This window comes from Pelmatolapia mariae, linkage group LG12 (genome assembly GCF_036321145.2).
Source record: "Pelmatolapia mariae isolate MD_Pm_ZW linkage group LG12, Pm_UMD_F_2, whole genome shotgun sequence".
NCBI lineage: Eukaryota > Metazoa > Chordata > Actinopteri > Cichliformes > Cichlidae > Pelmatolapia > Pelmatolapia mariae.
The window spans coordinates 33,770,535-33,795,434 of record NC_086237.1 but is presented as its reverse complement, the minus strand read 5'-3'; the positions used below and the strand labels follow the sequence as shown (position 1 = coordinate 33,795,434).

Sequence of the window (24,900 nt, the reverse complement as noted above, 5' to 3'; positions counted from 1 at the left end):
CTAACTAGTGACAGAATCGATAACGCAGAGGAAAATAAGGTCACTAAAACTAAAATTCAGTTTAAGCTGATCACATGTGTGCTGTCTCCCACTGCAACAATGAGTTTTATGTTAAGGATTTACTGTTCACTTTCACTCTGTCTCTTCAGCAGTAAGTGGCTCTTCACTGTTTGGCTAGTTGCATTCAAACGGGAAAATCCAGGGTTAGCCGTAATGTTCAGGTTTGTAAAGCACTTTATAAATGAGGGCCATATACTTCAATGGTATATATGTAAGATAAAATAAGGAAAGGCTGATCCACTATAAGATTATTTCCAATTTATGCTATTTCTACAATTCAGAGGAAAATAATATTATACTTTTTGTACCGTTATTTGATGGCTGTAATGATTTATAAATGCATATAGTGTGTAAGTGTATAGTGGGGAGAGCCAAACAGACGTGGAGAAGATCTGTCGAGAGCGAAGTAAAGACTGCGGGAATGACGTGGACCCAGCTGAAGAGAACGGTCCAGAACAGAGTCCATTGGCGTGGTGTTGTTGCGGCCCTATGCTCCACCAGGAGTCTACAGGCTTGATGATGATGATAATGATGTGTAAGTGTATAACATGTTATAAAAGAATGGGACGTTAGGTTAGACAATTCTTTTCTCAACTTCTAATAGCTAGAAGCTCTTGCACTTTTTGATGATTTCATTGAAAATTTTAAATATTTAAAGCCCAAATGCATAAAACACTGATATTGTTTTGTTTTTGTTTTGTTTTTTTAAAGAAAAAAAAAGATACGCCTGTATACTTCCATCCATTTTTGTTCCGTGGTGTTTATCGTAGCTGCCACAGGGTAAAAGAGGGGGTACACACTGGGCAGGTCACCTGTCTGTTGCAGGGCTGACACAGATAGACAGACAACCATTCATGCTCACATTCACACCTACAGCCAATTCAAAATCACTGTGAACGCAGACAGAACACATACAAATACACACAAACTCCTCATCCAGCTGGTGGATTCAAACCCAAGACCCAAAACTTTTGCTGTGAGGCAACAGTGCTAACCACTGCACCACCCTTAACCTGCATATATAATAATAAAAAAGCTGCCAAGTCACAAATGTATAAGTAATAATTATAAATACAGGAATACAAACATGGTTGTAAACCACCTCTTTTTCTCAGGTTTATTTTATTAAATGCATACCATGTACCGTTTTTATTTTAATGCCCACCTGGTTTGTAGTTTAAATGCATCTGGCTAAAAAAAATAGTTTCAACTCTATTTTTAAGTCTCTGAAATACTGTTACATGAGGACGTATTAGTCAGTTTACTCAAATACATGTTTTCAGTTCTCAAAACAGATTTACAAAGGTCAGCATAATGTTTTCTGAAACAACCGATGTATAAAATATAAAACCTATTTGAAATATGTAACAACAAGAGCAGCAGTAATACAGATTCAGAACTACAGACATTTAAAGCTTCTCTTCTGTCTCACTGTGGCTGTAGCTGCAGACTGTTGATGAACACAGTCTGCAGCTCGTTGATGTCGTCTGTGGTCTCTATGGGAATGCTGAGCCTGCCTGGTGAGCTCGAAAGCCCACCGGAGGTGTACGGTGGGTCATAGCGACACTGGCTGAGATTTTCATAGTAGATATCCCCGCAGCCTCCAACTGCGCCCTGCAGATGCTCACCGATGTCCAAATAGCGATGCTGCGGGGAGAGGCGGTTGTAGTCCTGGGCCTGGTGTGACCCGTGATAGAGGTGGTGGCGGTGTTCGGGTCCAGGGCTGTGACAGGGGCTGTGGGATGGACTGTGGGGCATCATGCAGGTCTGCAGGCAGCTGTTTCGCCGCATGGCCCGGTGGAGATCCAGTCGGGCTATCAGTGGCTTTCCAATGTTGACGCTTTTCGTCCAGTGGATCGGATGATCGTCGTCCATAGCAGTGAAGGTTCCCTGAAGGCACACCGTGAAGACAAGCTCCTCCTGTTGCATGAGGTGTTAGCACACAAAAAGTTGTATTAATCAACACTCAAAGCTGTTGATTAAAATGAAACCACATCAAATAATTTCTGAATTATAAATCATCTCAACAACAGTGAATAAACTTTATGGTGACCAGGTAAATCCTCCTACTTCCAGTGATCCTATAAGTTTTCTATGTGTGAACTATTAAATAGTTTATCTATACAAGAGGAAAAGTTTAATGACTTTTCCTTTACACACGCAAACATCACTATATCTATTAGATCAGAGATTAGCGAGGGTTAGCAAAAGAAGAAGATCTTAATAAAATCATAATCTTAATAATGCAATAAAGAAAACAATACTGGTGGCCACCAGTGCTGCCTCTCAGCCTCCTAGAAGATCCACCTATGGCATAAATGTGAAAATCCTATTTGATTTTCAGATTCGTTGATCTCTGACATCAACATGTTGTCACCCTGACAATATACCATTAACCACCACCTCTTATAGCTGAAGAGTAAAGATTACCCGCAGATGTCGATGTAGCAGCGGAGCAGATGTTACAGATGTTATACAAAGCTTCTCTGCCTATCCATTAAGTGGTGCAGAAGGTGGTCAGGAGTAATCATTAATTTTCCATAAACATTCATCACAGTTAGAGCTGGGCGATATAAGATTTTTTCATATCACGATATGTTTTTTTCATTTCAGGCGATAACGATATATATCACGATATAAGCCAAATAACTATATTTGTAAGATTTAAATGTGCCGTTGCTCACAAGTAAAATGTGAAATAATCAGCAGCTTGTTTTGATTTAAATATTTATTTCCCATAATAAGTTCAACAGGGTAGATGTATTTAAGGAACATGAGACTTTTTCAGATAAATAGGCCAATATTGCAAACTACACGAAAGGCAGGGTTTAAGTTTCAAAATAGAACAAACAAAACAGACTACTAAATTGTCAATTCCACTTAGAAACAAAATATTAATTCTAAAAATAAATCTTAGTTTGTTTTACAGAAGAACAGACAAAATTGACTAACTTTTGTCAATATCAAATAAACAGAACTAAAAGGAAATTCTCAATCTCTGCTTGTTGTATAGCTTAGCTTTTCAAACAGTTTTAAAATAAAGATGCTAACAGAACATTCTTAACAATAAACTTTAGTCTGACAAAAGCCGAATGACGAATTAGCGCTTTCAGTCAGAGATTGAGCATGCACCGGTTTATTGTATTTCCAGACTTGCTTTCGGCACAATTTACAGTGCGCGCTACTCTGTTTTTTGTCAGACTTGAAATAGCCGAAATACCTTCACACTACGGAACTTCTATGGCCCTTCCATTCGACAATCTCTCCGGCATTGGAACCATCATCTGTTTTTTCTTCGGTAACCTTCGGTCACGCTCTCGGTTGATTTTTCTCTAGTCGGCAAACTCATTTCCTCCATTACCCGGGCAGCACGGCGGCTGGCTGCTTCCCAAACAAATACACATGTGCGGCTTGGCACTTGTGCTGTACGTAACAAGTCACGTGACGTGACGCTGCGGCTGCGATTGGTTCGGCTCTGCGCTACTTAATTTGGATTGGCTGATTTCTTCTTTTTTTTTTAAGAGAGCAAGAGAGATGAGGTCTATCGCAATAGTTTATTTTTCTATCGAGAAAAAGTTATTTCGCAATACATATCGTTATCGTTCTATCGCCCAGCTCTAATCACAGTTAGTCATTTGGATGACCTCTGATGGAAAGAATTGCAAATGTGTACTCATTCAAACTAAATTCAAGCTGAATTCAAACAGCAACAGGATTAAAAGGATACAATTCCCTCAGCAAGTAACATGAATGCACTCCACAGCTGGTAGCTTAATATCCAGGCCCGAGACACACGTTTGGGATTTCTCCACCCTTTGTGTATTATCTCCACATCTATTCCTACTCCTCAGATCAACTTCTCCATCAACCAGAAAAAAGCCAGTTACATTCACACTGTGGCCTGGGAAGTGCGAGTGTAGTTAAAACTCCATGAAACACATCCCACTACGCTCCGATCAGCTCACCAGCCTCAGACCTCACATTAACCATGATGTTAGCTGGATCCAGCACTCTATATTTCCTCCAGTTAGGTCCACCTCCAAAATCTAGCACACTAAACGATATACTGTAAATATTTATAATTCTTACCCTAAGCTTCTGCAGTGAGCTGAGTCTGGTGTAGAGACAGTGCTGCGGCAGACTGCTGGACAGGAGGTAGATCCCTGTCTCCTCTGGAGTTTCTCTATTCATCAATTTAGGATCCACATCAAGGTCCTAAGGGAGTTTTCACAAACAGAAAAAGTTGCATATTTACAGACACTTATGGTGTAACTTTTCCTTCGCTGCTTAGTGATAGATACAAACATGATAGACAGATACAAATGTATGTTCTGCTTTCAGATTCATGAGAGCATACCTGTGAGAAGTCAGTGACGTATGCTTGGCAGAAGGACATGTCTGTAGGTTTCTTAACGATGTGAGTGTAAATCACAAGCACATTGGAGAACTCCGCAGCGAAGCCCAACTTAATCTGAGCGCCGCAGTCAAAGTTGAGACACATACTCTCAGGAAGTTCTGCAGTAAAATACAGAAACAAATTTAGACTCACATACATTTAAGTTTGCATACATTTGACCAAAAGTCCAACTGTAACCATTTACTTAAAATAAAAACTAAAAAATTTTGACTCATGCCCTAAATCATGTGTGTGTGAATAGTTTTTTTGTTTTAACATTGCCCTTGTGACTAAAATAATTGGGGAAAAAAAGGCTAAATATATAAATATTACTCTCTGCATTACACTCTTTTTAGTACAACTAAATAATGACTAACACCACAATATGTCAAATATATGTCACTCATTCACCAAAAATGTCTTTCTCAAAAATAGCTTGTAAAATACTGAATGCTTTCACTGCTTCTCTCTCAAATGCCACAAATAAAACAGGCAAGAAAGAAAAAGCTGCATTTTAAAGTGAGAAGCCTAACAGGTTGAGACCAATATTTGGAGGAACTGGGTCCCCCCGAGACACTGTGAAAACAAGATTTACAACAGTAAAAGTCACTGGCTTCTCCATTGTAGGGGCAAATGCTAGAAGAGGCACCGTGGCTGTTACAGGGTGTGTCTCTCACTCACTGTTGATCGTTGCCCCTTCACCAAGTTTCTACCAGTATAAGCTGAGCACTTTATCACCATTTGTAAACATCTGACTGAGCCTCCAGTGCTGAGCTGCCATAGACAAATAGGGGTTTTTCCAGGCAGAGATAACATATTTTTAAAAATGCTTTAAATCTCTAGTACTAAACTCACCGTGAGCTTTTGCCCACTGTCGGCTGTGGGCATGAGCGAGATCAGCGCTGTCTCCGGGCAAAATAGGATCCGTCAGCGCTCTCCTCTCCGACAGACTGCTGCGGATCTCCAGAGCCTGCTTCCCCTTTGTAGCGTCAAACTGGCCCATATCTGTGCACAAAACATAAATCAGACAGTCTGCAGTTATTATAACACAAAAAGCCAAAACATCCTTACATGAGCTTAAACACACTCAGATTAAAAACATTGCATTGGGAGTTGAGAGGCATTGAATTTTTAATTTAACCAAAGCTAATGGATCATAAACTTGTGGATCCTTGAAGGAAACTCCATTAGCCAACAAGCATGGAAGAATAATGGAAAGCAGAATACATTTAATTAAATTGTTTTATTCTTTTCATTAAACTGACCGCTGAAACACATCCTGCAGGAAACACAGTAACTGAAATGCAATTTCATTTTAATTTTGCCAAAGGATTCAAAATGCTCTGCTGATCATCTTTTAACTAAGTGCTTCCTACATTGTCTCTGATGTTAGCATATGTTGTATTTTTGTGTTGTTTCTTACCCTCGGCAACTCTGTCCAGCACCACAGTGATCTTCTCGTCATCCAGCAGACGCTTCTTCAGAAACTTGACAAACACACCGTTGGTGAAGCCGGTGGAGCTCAGCTCAAAGGCCTCTGCATCTTGGCACCTGAACAGCCAAACAAAGAATTCAACACTTCATATCTGGGAAAGCAAAACCATGTATGAAGTTAATTTATGGACTTACGTAGCATATCCAAAGACAATGTTGGCGGTAACCCTCAGGACGACGTTTGGAGTGCTGTCATCGTGAATATTCCTGTCAATAAATATGTAAAATTTTGATACTTTCTAAACTTTAAGCTAGAGAGACAATAGTTTCCTAATTGTCCTTTTCTTAAAGAAAACAGAATATATGCAGTTTTCAAAGAAAATTAGAGGAACACTCAAAGCAGACATTGGGTCTTGAAGGTCGACGTACTGAAGTTGAAAATCTTTCAAATAAAATCATGTAAGTCAATGGAAAACATATTTGAGCGCTGAACTCAAAATCTAAACATGCTCCTGTTTGATCTTCTCGCAGACCTGGATCAGGACATCGAGAGCCCCTGGATAGTCTGTGGCTTTATTTGGCACGTGGTCTTTTATCCCCATACCTAACAGCAATCAGTTGTGTGCTGGCTAGCACGTTTAGGTCTGTGTGATCTTCAAAGGATATGCCTCCCCAGACCAACACTGACCCAATACAAACAAGTCATGCTGGATGAATGTTACAGGCATATTGTTCACCAAGGTGTCTCCAGATACTTTGTCACATGTGCTCGGGGTGAATCTTCTGCTACACCCTCCACAATCTTGAGACCGTGTCGCGAGACACAGCAAACCTTCTTGTGATGACACATAAAGATGTGCCATCCTGGAGAAGGTGGACTACCTGTGCACCCTGAATGGGCTGTGGATACCATCTCATGGTATGAGCAGTGACAATAACACTAACAAATACCAAATCTAGAGAAAATTCAGTCAGGAGGGACAAGGAGAGAGCAATTCAATTCAGTTTTATTTATATAGCACCAAAACTGTTGTCTCAATGCACTTATAGCAGTGGTCAGTAATGGTCACTTGTGCAACCTTTCCTTTTGGGGGCGATGTCTTCTTGTTACCTGCTCAGTGCCACTGGTATCACTTTTATTTGAACCAACGCTGCTGAAATGGGTTCACAATGTTTCCTGCTTTTTAGCAGGACAGATGGATACCCCGGAGGTTTAACTGACTGTGTGTTATACAGTGATGATCTGTGTTCTCTTGATTTTTTCTGAATGACTCTAGCACTCACCTCTTCCTGCACATGTCCAGCAGAAAAACATTGAGGTCCGTCTCCTTTTCCTGCATCAGTTTAAGGATGCTCTGCACACACAAACAGTTGGCTGAGCGGTACGGATTTGGAGCATCTACTGGCACCATGAAACTGTTTCCATAGTTTTCATATCCGTGACCAGCATAGTACAGCAGACCTAAAGAGGAAAGTCGGCATTTCAGTCAGGCAGCTTAGAGATACAAGATCTGGTTGCATACAGCTTTTTTTTACTGTTGTTATTTAATGTTTATTTAATTAGAATAACATTTGTTAAGTTATAAATAATCTTGAAAATGCTATGCATTAATTTATATTTTCTTATTTTATCTAAACATTGTTTATGCTTAGATTAGAAGGATTAAAATTGCAGTGTTTCTCTTTCATGCTGTGTTTTGGGATCCTTATATTTCTGTCACCTTCTAGGCTGAAACAACTGCCAATACCGCCCAGAGGTAAGTCATATGCAAACGTACCATAGACTCCTTTGTGAAGCAGCAGTAGAAACTCATCTACAGCATTTCTCATCTCTGACTCTGTGAGATCTAGTAGCGAAACCACCTTGAAGTTTAGCTGTCGCAGGAGGTTAGTGAGATCATAAACATCCACCATTGGAGCTTTAAGCTGCGGGTGGTTCTGGTAAGACAGGTTGCCGATGAGCAGGGCCACTTTGTCAGTTGCTGGGATCAAACACATAAAAAGGAGAAAATGATGAATGTAATAAAAGGAATACCATTCAAAAATCAATGACATACATGGTTTCAGAACTGGAAAGTGAAGTGGAAACAGAAAATAACTGAAGGTGGAAGTGCTGCAAAATAAAATGACGTGTGACAACGGTGCAAAATCCTGTTATGAAACCTTACAGGTGTGTAGCGAACATCAGAACAAAGGCAGAGTGCACTGGAACATGACGTTAAGTAGTATCAGTTTAAAGATGTGATCACGCAGGGGCTTTCCTTTTTTCCCCATACGACTCATCTGCTTTGCTTACTTTTAATATCATGTAAATGACAACAAAGTCCATGTTTTTTTTTCCTGTTCTTTATTTGAGTAAATCTGCTGGTACTGTTTTGCACAGGATCGTTTGTTCAGTTAGACTACAATAAACAATGATTTCCAATGCCAGTTCCTATTTTTTTTGCATGGCTGCACAGTACATGTTACAGCAAGAAAAACATCCATCAGAAGAAACGCGAACTTTACATACATTCACAGCATTTGCGGTTCATTGTTTGCACAAACTAGAAACTGAGGTAGAGATGATAAGAATCATAATAACCAAGAAATGGAGGGAGGAAGGAAGGAAGTGTTTCATACAACAGTGACATTATTATCACGCTGATGTCATAAAACACACCAGCCTTTTGTGAAGCTTTTCCTTTTTCCTTTTTTGGTGAGTAGCTTTTTTTAGTGGGTGTTATTCTCTGGTGTTTAGTGCATGATGCTGCAAAGTGTTATTTTGTCCTTGTGTGTGGCTGCTAACACTGTGCTACAAGAAGGTTTCACATCTTTGTGTTGGCGTAAGTACTGAGACTGAAACTGATCTCAATAGTATCGCACATGCAAAGTAGAGGAACTGTGCACCTGCATAAAGACACTCACCATAAAGTTGTTCAGGAATACTGTTTAGGAAGAATTCATTGGAACCTAAAAAACAACAAGAAAGTAAACACAAAGCCAAGCATAACATAGGAAGTGCTGTTTAAGAGAAATATTTGATGTATATGCTTGCTGCGTGTGGTTCCTCTTACCTTCTCCAATGGCGTAAATGTCATCTAGGGAAAAAAAATATACCATTATCACTCAAGTTTAGCATACAAAACTGATTAGTTAAAGGAAAGGGTGAAACTTTAAAAGTAATAATAATAATATTCAGAATTAATAAGAAAGAAAAGACCAAACCCAACACTGAGGTAATCTGCTAACGTCTCTTTGTGCACAAGGACACATGATCAGTCTGCTCTATGTCTACATTTCATTTACAGACTCTATAGAGATTCAGGGGAAGCAAACAGATACACAAAACAGGAGCAAAAAGCATTTATTGTTTCAGTATTTAAGTATTAATTTTCCCCTGTTGCATCTGATTCAGCTCAAATAAATGTGGCTGAGCATTAAACTTAAAATGGCTTGCAACTGTTCTCTTAGTGGTCCACAGTGGGATACTACGCCACTGGATTTAAATGATGTGTTGCAGAAAGTCATTTTCACACAGATTTCTTTTTTTTACTTCCAGGATGGCCAGAAAAACAACTTGTTTAAATGAGTAAACACTTTTTAAATGATGCTGGAAGCTCGTGGGTTGTTTTTTTTCCTGCAGTAGCAAACACTGTGTCGTGTCACTCCTAGTTCCCCTCAATCTCTACAACTGAAGTAGAGAGTACAAAATTAGCATGACCCACAGAGCCACAAAAACCACAATAATTGAAAAAACAACAGAATGATACACAGAAACTATTTGGTGGTCTAAATGTTTCTTTGTGAATATTTGTAACAGTCAAAGGATGCTGAGTGTGGGACTGCAACAGTCATCATCACAAATGGACACGTAACCACAACTTAGTGCTTCAGAAATATTTTCCCATACAGCAATCGAGCTCTGTCACACAGACAGAGAAACACGACGAGTGGTTGAATTGAATCACTTCAGTGTTGGTTTCAGTTTTTTCATTATATTTTTTTTTAAGTACCACAGATAAATATGAAATGCATTAAAGATGACAGGAAGGATTGATTTTAGTAAAATCAGAAAGCATGCATGTGAGTTTTGTGCTGATTAGTGAGAATAATCCAAGACCACGATCCACATGCAATCTGAATGAAGTTGTGATTTCCATTCGCATGCAGCTAACACCTGCTAACTGTTACCCGATTTAAAACACCATGCACCAGTGCCTTCAACTCTACCTTCAGAGCACTCCATTGCCCCTGAAATCTGGACTGATATCCTTGGTGCTTTCAGTTAAGAACAGAGGCAAATAATCGCTCAGATATAATGACAATGAAACTGGTTCAAGAGTAATTTTAAACAAAATGTCCTCAAGTGTGGCATACCTATCACGACATCAACTTCATTGGTCCACATTCTCTCAGAGCTGCTGCTGATCTCACAGCGATACCTGCCTTGTTGTTCCTGCATCACATGAGGAATCTGAAATATTCACACACAGTTATGCCACAATGGTTTTAATGTCTCAAAACACACACACACACACACACACACAAGCAATAAAAGAAAAACATTTCTTCCCAAATACTCTCACCATGAGTTTCCTCTTTGTAGAATTTGGAATTGGGACTCCATTTCTGTGCCACTGGTATCGAGGAATCGGCCGTCCCACGGCTCCGCATTCCAGCTGCAAATCTTCCCCAACATGTAGCCGCTGGGACTGAGGCTGGATCACCACCTTTAGTCGACCATCTAAAGAATGATAACTCTGCCCTGGTGATGTGAGGAAAGAAGACAATTACACACAGGACTGCATAATGCATTCTTCATCCGTTACAGGATTCCCATTTCAGCTGTTCTCATCGCTGGAAAAAGCGACAGAGTTTCAGGTTCCACAAAAATAAACAAGTCCTGTTCCGACAAAGAGCAGGAAACTGAGGTCAGTGAGCTTCAAACACTGACAATATCTCAGTGATGAATAATTTGTTTTGAATGGAGAAAATCTACATAAAGTCAGAATAAAAGGTTGGAATACTGGAGGAAACCTTTGTACACAACACCAAGAAAGAAACTTCTGATTAATTGTGTAAACTGCAAGATTTTGCATACCCTTTTATGTTATTTAATTACTAGTACATTATTAGGTTGCAACTGTTGGTTGCTGTCCTCATAGAGGGATATAGGTTAGCTGGGAAAGTTATTTTTATTAACAGTCAACCAAATCAGGCAAAGCTATTTTACAGTGACAAAAGCTTGTGTGCCATTTATTAGCTTTGAGCAATAAGGCCACATCTTCTTCACAGCATCCATGTTATTTTCATATTCCAAGCACAGGAGCACAGGGTAGCTGGAAGGAAATAAAACAAAAACTCATAAAAGACAAACATCTGAAGAGTATATGTATTAAATATTGCAAGTGTGCTAGCTATGTGCACAGTATATAGCTAGCACACACTGCAAGGCATCAGGTCAGAACTATCATAGTCACTGGTCCTTTTTTGAGGATTTAAATTACACACTTAAACTTCTTCTCTAGTACCACACATTAAAGATGTGTACCAGCAGGCGTGGCTCTGGATTATGAAACAATGGCCAATGATAACAAGGCTATTTACATATAGTAGTATGGCGGAGATGACATCTTTGCTACCAAAATATTTTCACAGCACATTCATGTGCAATGAGTACAGTAATGAATACTTCGACTGCTATCCAAACAATATAACAACAAACTGTCAATCACTGCTGCTTTGCATTGAATAGACAGAGCTTTTGGTCTTATAACTAATCTGTAACAATTGTGATGTAACAAGAGTGCAGTATTTAACACCACACTAATTCGCACGCACGCTAATTTTGTCACAGAGATTCTTGGCTAAGCAGCCGTAGCGCAGAATTAATATTTAGCACATTTATGCTAATAACCACAGCAATTAACCGAAGAAGTTACAAAATCACTTCTGCATCACGCTAAAGCCATTCACAAACGCTACTAAAGAAAATTCACTGTTTTAGCTTTAACTGGAGATAAGATTACCAACGGCTCTACAAAAAAGGCCCTTTCTCTAACAGAAAGAACTCATGACAGCCCTCCTGTCTTGGCCAGAGTTGATGTGTTTTTGGAGGTTTTTTGGTAGGCGGAGTCAATCAATGCAAATGGGAGCACTTGGCCAGTTTCCAGCATTTGAGCTGTATACCTCTCTCTCTCTATGTCTCTCTCTCTCTCTTATCTACCCAGCATCGTGTTACTTGTTTTGCTGGCTTCAGCCTTTTAATATAGTTTTGCATAGTACAACACCTTACACCAGGCGTGGGGGAACTCCAGGCCTCAAGCGCCAGCGTCCGACACGTTTTAGATGTGTCCTTGAGCCAACATAGCTGATTTAAATGGCTACATTACCTCCTCAACATGTCTCGAAGTTCTCCAGAGGCCTGGTAATGAACTAATTGTTTGATTCAGATGTGGTGACCCAGGATGATATCTAAAACCTGCAGGACACCGGCCCTTGAGGCCCTTGAGTTCCCAATCCCCACTCTTACACTCACCATTTTAACTCCACCTGCTGAGATGCTGACAACACTGACCTCATAACCTCTGTTCGGTTAATACTTTTAATTTAAACTATGTCTCTTTCAGTTTTTGTCATGGCTCATGAGGTGAATCATGACCTGATAACTTAATTTCTTCTATGCACACAATGGACAGCATATAGACAGTGATGTACTTCAACTCCTCAAGCCCAGAGATCTTAAATATCAACAATCAGAGCTGCAACATCAAACATCACCTTAACTGAATATGATTTTTGGACAGATCTGCTGAATATAAACCTGCACAATCTTACCGTAACACAAGTTGACATTCAGGACATCCACCTGAGCCCAGTGGCTGAACTCAAAGGCATCTCCACAGTTGACTCTGCAGATGTAAAAACCAGCGTCCTTCATCTGGACTGGACTTATTACCAAGTCTGGGGAGAAGCTGTTTGGAACCTGAAGTTTGAAAACCACATTTTTTCATTCACAAGGTTGTTCCCAGCTCAGAAGTCAGACAATTTTGACACCACAGCAATTTTATCTAATGCCTGGAAACTCTGCATGATGGAAACATTATGTCATCATTATGGACATAATAGACTGGAAGCTATATACATTTTTCTCAACTTGGACCTGTGAGCTTTGTCTTTCTTTGATCTTCTACTGTCAATGATCCTTTACGAGTCGCTGAACTCCAATAAGGGATGATAAAGTCTTTTACATCACAAGATCAGGAGCAGGCAGGACATAAGGAGCACTGTTTCTATTTGAGAAAGGTGCTGATTGAGATCACTTCAAGCCCAAACTTGTTAATTTTGTACTTCAGCTCAAGTTTCTGACTCACTGCTTAAAATTCGGACTTCCTTAAAGACTTTTGCCAGGAAGTATGCTTAAGGAAATGCATTTCAGAGACCGTGAGGCAAAGTTAAAAGTTTGGGGAAAACATTTTTTTAAATAACCTTGCAGTTACCTAAAATTACATTTAGTGTCTTGAAAAAAATTGAAAAAATATTGTGTATTTATAAAACTAATGTCCTTAGTTTTAGTCTGTTAGTTAATTTAGGGAAACCAGGCGGAAGAGGCTGACAAACAGCCTCCTTATAATCATTAAAAACACACAAACAACACTGACACTAATGAAATTTAAACATTAACTACACAACACAATGAGCAAAACCACTCTGTAAACTGAGTGAAAATAAACTAAAACCAAAACAAAAATTCATTAGAAAAGATCAAAGCTTTGGGTAGAAACTCAGACAAGAGTTCCTTCCTCCTAATAATACGACAGCATCTGAATGTGTCTTTTTCTATGATTGAGCACCCACGTCACACTTCCGAATAAAGTTACATCCTTCAAGTCAGAATGAGTAACACTTTTGTATCCCTTTCAGCATGGCGTCACAAGACTGAATGCATGCTGACGCTGACACATGCAGACGCTTGCAACTGTGCACCTTTATGAATTGCTCAGATCACTAAAAAAACATCACTGTGCTATAGGAAGAGATTCAGATAAGTTTCTTAACCACTTATTTAGGATCACCCATAAACTATGATGAAACAACAGTGCTATTTACTGCACCGATGATAGGGTAATCATGTCTTCTAAATATTGGAAATACTCTGTTTTGTGGGAAAGTCCTGACTGAGAAGAGAATGCAACAGCAGGACTCACCAGTGGTGAATTTACCGGATCATGCAGGTGGACTTTGTACTAGGAAGTTGTCAGTTTAAATACCATTTAATGTTTGATCAGACCATGTTGGAAATTTTTGATCTCACATGCATTTCAGTTGTGTCATTTCTAGTAAAGTTAGTAAAGTTATGGCTGCAGTGAATGTGTGAAAAACACTAAAGAGGTTTTTAACACAAGTACTTCAATTTAAAGTCAGAAAAAATTCAATGTGTGTGTGTGTGTGTTTGTGTGTGTCAGAGGAACTCACCTCTTCCTTAGATTTGAACCACTGGTACTGTACTGGAGACTTGCCCACAGCATGGCAGCTGAGCCGCAGATTGTGGCCACATATAATGGATACAGACTGGGGCTGAATGAGGATCTGGAGGGCTGCACATGTACAGGATAATTACTGTGAATTTACACTGAATTTAGATGGACTGTATACAGCAGAACTTTGTGGTGCTTCTTTTTAAAGTTTAACTTTACTTACCAAGCTAGCAATAGCACAGATGAGTGGTAATAGCATAATAAAACATTCCCTCTTTAAACCTAAATTATATGAACCCTGCTTACTGCTGCACTGACTTAAAACTGCTGAGAAACTGAGAAATAAATAGAATGCAGAAAGTGAAGATTAACCTGCATGATTGACAACATAGCAGCAGCGATGTGGTTTTACTCTACCTGGCGGTTTCAGGCACTGCAGAGCCTCTGAGTTGCCTAAAGTTTGGAGGTAGTCCATCAGATGGCCCGTGGTGCAGCCTCGCTCTCCCATCAGCCTCAGCAGCATGAGACTCGGGCTTCCCTCCAGCTCCAGCACCTTCAGAGAGCACATCTCCATGTCATCCGAGCTGGAAAGGATGTAGGTGATTGTCAGCATTTCATATTTTAAATCGTATTACAGTAAAACTCGTCTTTACCATTTTCACACATGAAAACTCAGGTCATAAGAAACTGTTAGACAAAGATAAGGGAATAAGTTTACACAAATTTAAAAGAAAGGCAAATTAATGATAATCTTTACACCATCTGCACCACTTAGTGCACAATCAGTGAAACACTTTATCTAACAGATAGATGTTAGTGTCATACCGTAACACTTGTATTTGTTGAAGCTTATTACAAAGCTCCTTAATGGGTTATATTTAAGAGCGGACATGTCCTGCTGTTCAGTTTTTCTGAATCTCTATTTACCTGAACTCCTTCTTTTGTGCAATTTTACACTTGTCTGAGCTTATTTAGCTTGTACTTATTTGATTGAGCTACGTTGTTTTTTATGTTTTGGTATAAATAATGTATATTTCATCTTACAAGCAGACTGCACTGTACCGGGAATATATGTACTCAAACGCACGGTGTAATAGTGATATTAGGCAGGTGTGATATCATATGATAATGTTACAGCTGCACAGTGACAGCTAGGATGAAAAAAAAAACAGAGGCAAACATTAGTCATCATCATTATTTGTTAATAAAACTGCATATAAATAATGACTGGACCCTACATTTTTGATTAATAGTTTCATTAACTGCCATTAACCTGGAAGACGCTGTAATGAAAAACAAATATTTGTCCAATTTAATCTCTCAATGGGGGTTTCTTGATTTTATTAACTTGGAGTTACATATTTATTTATGCCAGAAAATATACAGGTTAATTGTGCATTGCTGTATTACATACTCTATACCTTTATTTTTTTTAATATAAAATTGACAATAACCACCAAACTGAACAGTGTAACTATAATGAAAGTTAATCGCATTAGTCTACATTAGCTTTAATAAATAAACCGGTGGTTAAGAGTATGCATGCAATGATTTCTGGTCATTTACTAAGTACGAGTACTAATAGTAAAGTTTAACCCACCTGACTTTAAACCGTCTATCATTGCCAACAATCTCTCCAAGCTTTCGCCATCCTTTAGTGCTGGATTTGTCCAGCACCTCACACAGCCTCTTCACAACCGGCTCCTTCAACGAGTTGATCTTCGTGGACCGTTCCAAAGAGTCCGACATGACAGTTCCTCAACCAAAGCTCACCATCAACGTGTTTCTATCGCACGCAAAAGAAAAGTTATGGCACGAGAAAAAAATATGTCTACTTCCTGAAAGAAATGATAAAATTGACAGACACGCCTACAGCGTCGTCTTGGTTTTTCCCCGTGGTGCAGCTCAGTTGTGGTTTCCTTCTAACAAAGACCACTTATGCGTAAAGATGAGTCTCTGCATGTACGCTTGTGAAGCGAGAGGCGAAAAGAAAAAACCCGAACTCTGGCCTGTTTTCAGAGTTTACCTCCTTTCATTAATTCAACGCAATTAAGATAAACCAAGTAACTTACTCAAAAATTAACCTGTGCGATATCTCATTTTCTATTCGTAATTTTGTTTGGCGTTAATCGAAAGAGGATAGCCTACTAGCTAGCTCTGTGCAACTGCCAAAGAGAGTGTAGCTGCCCTCTACTCGCCATTTGACAATGAATGAACGATTAACTGAGCCCGAAATCAACACGATTATTTGGTATTTGTTCAGCGTATTTAAATACGTCAGAAGTTTCTTTAATGTAAACGCTGCTAATACTAGCTAGTATATACCAAATAACCCTTATTTATCAAGGTTAATCTATATATTCTTTTCTTTTCACATGCAACATCCTCGTATATTAAACGAGTGCCCAGGCTTAAACTCACAAATCAAGTGGCACAGGAACTTGAGGAGAGGTGAGTCATCTCGCTCAGTTTGCACTCTTTGGCTGTAGTCAGCCGCTCAGGTGGGAGCCGGTGACGACCTCACAGTGGAGGAGCTAGAAATTTTCTATAGCTTATTGGTTGGCACAGAAAATGAACAGGTTTTTTTTAAGGATCAATCCTGTTTTCATTTATGTAGGCATCACTTCCTGGAAAGATACATTGAGGACTTAAACAGTTTTTACCCAGCACTGACATTATCAAGTCAAAACTGGTTGCAATATAATGTACACAAAAGGTTATGTCACAAAAAATTGATTTTGTTAATCTGGACGTAGTGTTTTCAGTGGGGAAAACATTCACTCATCACTCATCCAAGTGACCATTTAAGTCTCAGCTGACTGCAGGTTCCCCCCACCTTATAAACTAGCACCACTGACTAACCCTAACCTGCAGTCAGCACTGGTTTTGTGAGTTGACCAAAGGAGTGGCTTGACACCCCTTGTCTCCTCTTACAGAATCTCAGAGCTTTTCTTCTGCATATTCATATGGAGACTGGCTCTCTGTAAATCCTGTTTTGTTTAAAGGTACTTTTTGTAATTGCCCCCTGCAAAATGTAACAAAAGAATTCACCACAAGGTGGCACTGTTTTACCACTGGAAGCATATCTTTTCAGGCGTGTGCTGCTGTTCAATCAGTCCAGTACTATAATAAAACAAAACCTAACAAAACTAACCTGTCTAAACTTTACTAAGCAGCATGTTGTTCATTAATAATATTTTTAAAAGTGATGATGCATGAAAATATTTGAGATATACAATAGATTCGGTATATAGGAGAATGGAGGGATGAAAAGTTCAAATTTAATGCTGGGAAATTCATGTTGAGGAACACACAAAAGAATAAAAGTTAATGTACAGAAACACAAACTAATAAAATTATAGTTGTGACTATTTTACAAACTGCAATGAGACTGCATGGTGCTGTTAGTGTATTCCTAGTGCCAGACCCAAGCCTGGACGTATTTCCTCACATACTTTTGATGTTTTTAGTTATTTTTTGATGTCTTTAAACTTGTTAGAGTCCTGGGTAAGTGACCCAGTGTTTTGTGTTATTATAATTCTTTGATTTCATCACGGTTTATCATTACTAGTCTTCAGTGTTGGGGAGTAACGGAATACATGTACCGCCGTTACGTATTTAAAATACAAAATATGAGTAACTGTATTCCGTTACAGTTACCGTTTAAAAAGGTGGTATTTAGAATACAGTTACTTTGTTGAAATAAATGGATTACACGGCGGTACTTTCCTGTTTCATATTGTCGCAGGTCAGGACTGTTTGGGTTTTGTTTGACAGCTACGCTCTGTTGTTCCAGGTGGCAGCGTTACGGTTGCCATGGTTACAGGGTGATGCGCTCTCTCTGCGACTGTTTCCTGGGTGAGAGAGCTTTTTTTGTTGTTGTTGTTGTGCTAAGCTAATAGGCAGAATGCTACAGGCATAGCCCTAAAGAATGTAGCCTGATGGGCAGTGTAGTCCGTGCTGCAGGGAGAATGGACTGCTATACACATTATGTGTCTGTGAGTGCGAGGAGGGAGAAAAAGGAAAAGTACGAGTTGTCATCGAGCAAAAACGGGAGCTGGAAGCATGTAAATATAATAATAACCACTGCAGCCAAGAAGAGTGCCTGACGAGCCCAGTTGTAAGTAAGCTATTAAGACTCGACTGTACACCGTGTTCGTGTTTTCCTCCGAAACAGTAAGTTCCGTTGGAGCAGCCTTTCAACGCCTCTCTCTGTCTCTCGCTAGCAAACTTGACCCAGACAACAAAGTAAAGCTATTTTTCGGCTACGAGCCCGACACAGAACCCGACTTATTAGCCAGAGGTCCCTTTACTATGGTTTGGAGCCGCGGACCTTCAGTAATAGTAATAAATCACACAGCAATAGTACATTCATGTAGTTGTAAAAAGCATGATAATATATTAAGTAATCCAAAGTATTCAGAATACGTTACTCTCATTGAGTAACGTAACGGAATACGTTACAAAATACATTTTGGGGCATGTATTCTGTAATCTGTAGTGGGATACATTTTAAAAGTAACCTTCCCAACACTGCTAGTCTCTTGGTTTATGGTTCTGTATTTGTAGCTCTTTAGAAAATAAATTCTCGACCATCTCACACTTCTGTTTAATCAGTTTTCTGTTTGATGTTTATTCAGCTTTGTGAAAACCCCGGAGGAATAGGGATTAATAAAGTTTTATTTAATCTAATCTAATAACTTTGATCTCAACCAAACCAATTTACTCCCCAAGAAATAAAACACTGATAAACGCAAAACAATAACATTTTTAAGTTATCTGAGTGACATATATCATGTTTAACCTGAGTAGAGAAAGACTGCAGGGGTCTGAAAACAATAAAGCCGGGAGTCCGCTGTTCTCGCCGGCTCGAGTGACCATTGAACCCACCGGCTAGCTATCGAACGGGTGGGTAACAGAAGTCTCCGAAAACGTCGGAGCACTTTTCCAAATATGCGATGTCTTGATAAACCAAGGAGATATTTTAAGTTTATACAGCTACTTTCTCGCCTGAAAATATGATAAAAGTTTATTTTGTGGCCCTGAAAAATTAAAAAGCGTAATATTAAAACTTGGTAGCAGCCGCCATTGTTGGAAACTGGAATGGGCTGGGCCGCACTATGAATTCTGGGATATGGTGGGCCATGAAGGATACACCCGACACATCCTTCAAGTCTGGGGAAAAGGAGGACACATTTGTCGGCCGGATTCGGAGGAGTCTACGAATTGGGACAGCCTTCGTTGCTTCACTGTGACGTAATTGGTCTGCAAATGCGGTCTCAGGAGGATGCAGCCGACGTTTTGGGACACAGCTTTTGTCCTGCTTGTGTATTTAACTCCTGTGTTTCTCCCTCTTAGTTGTTGTGTCGTACCCTCACTATGCTGTGTTTCTGTCTTCTGTGTTCAGAGTTAATTCCTATTTCTCAGTTCCTGGTTTATTTTCTAGTGTTTTGGTTTGAGTTTTTGTGTTTCTAGTTTCAAGTTTTGCTTTTGTATTTGTAAGTTACTTACAGCAAAGTAAAGCTTGCTCCATTTGTTCACTCTTTCATTTAGGAGTCCTGCGTTTGGGTCCTACATCCTGCCTGCTACACAGCAAACCTTGACAAAACAGTTTGTGACATATGTAATACTGACCTTTTCTCCACTATGCAATCTTTTGTCCTGCACCTCCTTTCTTTCAGTATCCTGCTCCGTTTGCACACTATGTGTACGCTAATTTAAACAACTGTACAGTACTCTGCTCTGGTAACTATTGTCCATGATGTAAATATGTAAAAATTGTGCTTCTGTTCTGTGTCCTGCTCTGTTTGTATATGTGTGTTTTTGCTGCTGATACAACCAAATTTCCCCTTGTGGGACAATTAAAGGATTATTCTATTCTATTCTATTCTATTCTAAATTGTCTTACTCACTGTGATTCTCTGTTCTTAATGATTTTACATATTGTAATTTGATAGGTATTTCCATTTATTCTTATTGATTTTTAATTCTTTGTAAAGTAACCTTCAGCGTTTAGTGTTATTATTTAATAAAATATATTTTACCCTAAAGATTAATGGGGTCCAGCCATTTATAACTTCCTTGTTAGTTCTTCTTAGAGTTATAAAACTCATAAAAAATCATATTTTATCAGCAGCTGGTTTAAGAAGATGGCATTTTGTCTGTTAAAAAACTTTTACATTAAAAAAAAGACATGCAGAAAAGCCACAAGTTTATTCTTCAAGTTACTCACCATGACAGTCTATGAAGATTAGAGATGTGAATCTATGAGGAGGTGCAGCACAGCTTTAACATTTGTTTATGTAGAGTCTATTCAACACAGACTGCAAAACATGCAATAGTCTTGCAATAACATGACAAACTGCATTCTTAGGATTGAAAATGCCAACTGGAACCATGATGGTAATAACAACATAAACTCACCTTTATTTAACGTCACCAAACAAACAGGTTCTTTTTATTGTTTATGGCTATAAGTAAGTAATGTGTTTCATATAAAATGTGAACATGAATTAAACAGAAACTAAAGGTGTGTCACTGTTAACTGACACGCCAGATGGGCTAAGCACTGCCCGGATAGACAGGCATGTGGAAAACTACTGGGAAGCTTCTCTGCTGAACGCAAATTTTTGTTGCTGTGGAAGTTATCCTGCAAACATGTAATGCTTCGCCCAGCCTTCAGGCAAATTACAAGTAGTCACAGTTAAAGCTTTTCACTGAAACCTGTAATTTTACCACATTTTTTTAAAACAATCAGCCCTTTTTAATAAAACATTTTATTCCAATTGAGTAATCACGTGAGAAGCTTTATCCCATCTTAAAATCAGTATGAGTAATTTCCAGCCACACTTTCCAGTTTCAAATAAACACAGCCAAAGAGTTGACTGAGAGAGTCCAAATGTAACAGTAGAGAAAATCCTGAACACTGAATCATAGTGGATATATTTAGGCTTTTTTTGGTCAGCTATTAACAGTGACTCTTAATGACTCTTCTAGAATCAAAAGGCTTTAAAACTGTATCACATGACAAATACTACAACCCCGCTTCCAAAAAAGTTGGACGCTGTATTCAGTGTAAATAAAAACAGATTACAATGATTTAAACTCATATTTTATTCACAGTAGAACAGAAAACATATCAAATGTTTGAGCTGAGAAAATGCACTATTTAAAGCAATATACTAACTCATTTTGAATTTGATGGCAGCAACATTTCTCCAAAAAAGTTGGTGCAGAGCCATGTTTACCACTGCGTAGCATGACCTCGTCTTTTTACAACAGCCCATAAATGTCTGAGACCAGCTGCTGGACTGAGGGAGAAGAATGCTGTCCCATTCTCGTCTGTTAGAAGATTCTAGCTGCTCTTTCATGATGCACTGAATGTTTTCATGGGTGAAAGGCTTGGACTGCTAGCAGGTCAGTTCAGCACCCAGACATAGATGCAGTTTGACAGGCTGAAATACCCACGCTCTTCCCTGAAAAATACATAGTGTGGATGGGAGTATTTGATGCTCTAAATTTTAAGCGTTGATGGTGCGTTTCTAAATGTTTCCAGTTCCATAGGCACTAATGCACCCTCATACCATAAGTGATCATCTGGATCATGTTCACCTAAAGCTCCTTTCTTACATGACAGAGTTTTAACCGGCATTTGTGGATGCACAATGAACTGTGTTTACAGACAGTGATTTGTGGAAGTGATCCTGAACCCATGACGTGATGACCAAAGCTCACAGACAACCAGTACTGATATTCAGTCTTGTCTCTTGCGCACAGGGATTTCTCCAGATTTTCAGAATCCCTTGATGATTATGTACTGTAGATGATGAGATAAGTCTTTTCAATTTTACATTGAGGAACATTATTCTAAAATTATTCCACAATTTGTGGGCAGTTTTTCTGTAAAATGGTGACCCTCTGCCCATCTTTACTTTGGGAAACTCTGCCTATTTAAGGTGCTTTTTTGATGCCCATGCATGTTACTCACCAGTTGCCAATTAACCGAATTAGTTGCAGATGTTCCTCCCACTGTTTTCTTTTTAGAATCAATTACTTTTCTAGCATTTTCCCCCATCTGAACATTTTTTAAATGTGTTAGTGCTATTATGATGCTATTAATGGCAGCAGGCTTAAGGGAGCTTGTATTTTTCATGAAAAATGACATTTTAATTTTTCACTTTAAATATTTGATATTTGTGTCTATGAGATTTGCACATTTTTACAGTCTTTTTCTTTTTACATTTTACACACGGTCCTAACTTTTTCTGAATTGGGGTTTGATTGGGATTTTTTTTAGGCCAGTTTATTAAAGTAAATGTCCACATGTCAGAAAAATAATCTCTAAACTAATGACTAGCATACGTTCATGGACTGCCTTCTTGAGCTTGGTCAAGAATGACTGAGACAGAGTACAAATAAAAACCTGAATGAAACAACGTGAAACTTGTGCACACTCTCTGATCAGGTTTCACGTTATTTGTTTGTTAGCAAGGAGCTGCTTACGTGAACTCCAGAAAACCTTTGTGGACATGGCGATCTGTCCTTGACCAGTGCCCCTAAAAAATAACAACACTGATGATGGTGGACAAAGAGGAACGTCCACACCTCCATATCAGACGAGAGCATCCCCATAACATCATTTCACCTGTTGTACTTAACCCTTTCATATTCCAAAATAGAGGTTGTCGTCACTGGAAGACAGCTGCACCTGTTTGCAGCAAACAGTGTAAAAGCCATCTAGGAATCAACAATACCGTACAGATGGATGCTTAAAGTAAAATTCAAAGATAAGGCTGGTGAGATTCTATATTTTACTTTTTGTTGCCAAATCCTAAAGTAAGACCAATAGTAGCTACGGCTAAATCTACATCAGGGAATTAACACCAACAAGGAGATGTATATGGGACTGAATTAAAAACCAAATTCTATGTTCAAGGTAACAAAAGAGCTAGTGTGGGGTGTATGTTAATATATTTTTATTTTAACAGCATCAGTGTGATTATTGGGTTTTATTACAAATTTCAACATTTAAAAAAATGTTGCTCTCATACTGAATGCCTTATAATTTACATAATGATGTTAGTGAAATCAAAATTCCCTAACATCATTCAACAAACCCATGTGAATGTGTGATGACTGGTGTTTATCTGATAACAAACCTAGTCATGACCCACATATACTCACACGAACAATTTAGGGTTTTGAAACAAGCTTTTATAAGCTTGTAACCAGTATCTGTTTTATTTTGTTTTCTACACCCCTCGTTCATTTCTTCATTTTATGTTTGTCGGCTATTTAAAATAATGAAACAGGTGCAGAAATATTAATCTATCACAGAAATGGTAAACGGAAGAGAAAGTGTTAGGTACAAGAGGCGGTCGCTCAAGAAACTCTACTGTAACTTTCTTGAGTTTACAACCTTTTCTTCGTGCGACCTGACTGTAATATATGACAGCAATATATTTTAAGAGAAAATGTGAGACAGGTGTGCTGCTCTCGCTCTTGATTGACTGACTGACTTTATGCATCTTGATGAGTCACTGCAGGCAAATATTCAGGCAAAAAAGTACAGTGTACACAGTGTATATATACAATGCCTAACCTGTCATAAAAACAAGAAAACACGAATATTTTTAGAAATTTGCCAAAGACCTGTTTAAAACTTTAAAATGGTTTTGTTTTTTTTTTAGGTAAGCAACAAACTGAATTCACGTTTTTACACCACAATGCAATAATAATGTGTTTTACAAATTTTTTTAACTGCAAATATAAACTCGTAGATAACAAAATAATTAAAGTATTAAAATATTTTGGAGTAGCTTTGATAAGCGTGTGCATACTGGTGGATTAACCATTATAGGAACATTTAAAAAAAAATGTAGCTAAATTTGCTAAAATACCAATAAAACAACATGTAGGTATGAAGACTGCCCTTTAAACCTGTTACTAACCAGCCAGTTACCATTACTGCTGGCACTTTCAGGGAATTAAGTGAAGTGAGACATCTCGCTGTGTTTACTCTCTCGCTCGTACTCAGGTGGGTATGTCGTGACGACAATAAGCCCCTCCCCCCGACTACTAACGAGACACCTCTCTTCCTTATTTGTGGTCATACCTGGGGCGTTAGGCGCAGTGGTTGCCAGGTGTGCGGAGCTCGTCTGAAGCTCGTTTGGCTTTGTGTCATGACTGAAGAAGGCTACCTTTTTTGTTCTGTACCCGTCAAAGTCCGATAAATATCGATGATAAACATAGCTGCCAAGATCATAAAGTGGTGAGTGAACGCCAGAGCGCGTCTATTAACCATCTACTAACCTTTAGTTGTACTTATTTGTGTGTGTTTTTTCCCCCCGCGGCTTCCTGGTAAATATCACACCTGATAGGGCTTCATGTAATTCTTTGGTAATGGATTCTGTGCGTGTTGTGTGCTCGCAGGTTGGTCTAAAGAAAATGAAAACCTAAATGTGCTATGTAATGCAATGCAGGGTATTAATCAGGCTTCCTATCACTGAGTAGCTGAGAGTATAAAGCGCGTGAATCCACATGATACTTTTT

General features: G+C 38.9%; 1 protein-coding gene across 2 annotated transcripts; it reads right to left on the bottom strand.

The window, feature by feature from the left end:
* Nucleotides 1–1,170: 1,170 nt before the first annotated feature.
* Nucleotides 1,171–16,228, bottom strand: malt1 (MALT paracaspase 1). 2 transcript variants are annotated; one of them, XM_063489557.1, is made up of 17 exons: nt 15,950–16,228; nt 14,767–14,933; nt 14,348–14,469; nt 12,710–12,857; nt 10,459–10,637; nt 10,250–10,346; nt 10,103–10,150; nt 8,947–8,970; nt 8,798–8,842; nt 7,669–7,872; nt 7,175–7,352; nt 6,086–6,157; nt 5,880–6,007; nt 5,312–5,461; nt 4,418–4,575; nt 4,150–4,275; nt 1,171–1,980 (listed from the first exon to the last, which is right to left on the bottom strand). In XM_063489557.1, the coding sequence occupies exons 1-17, from the start codon at nt 16,096–16,098 to the stop codon at nt 1,489–1,491; spliced, it is 2,487 nt and encodes an 828-aa protein (XP_063345627.1). In that variant the 5' UTR covers nt 16,099–16,228; the 3' UTR covers nt 1,171–1,488. The 2 variants fall into 2 exon arrangements, with proteins under 2 accessions (XP_063345627.1, XP_063345628.1); XM_063489558.1 differs by lacking the exon at nt 10,103–10,150.
* Nucleotides 16,229–24,900: the final 8,672 nt, after the last annotated feature.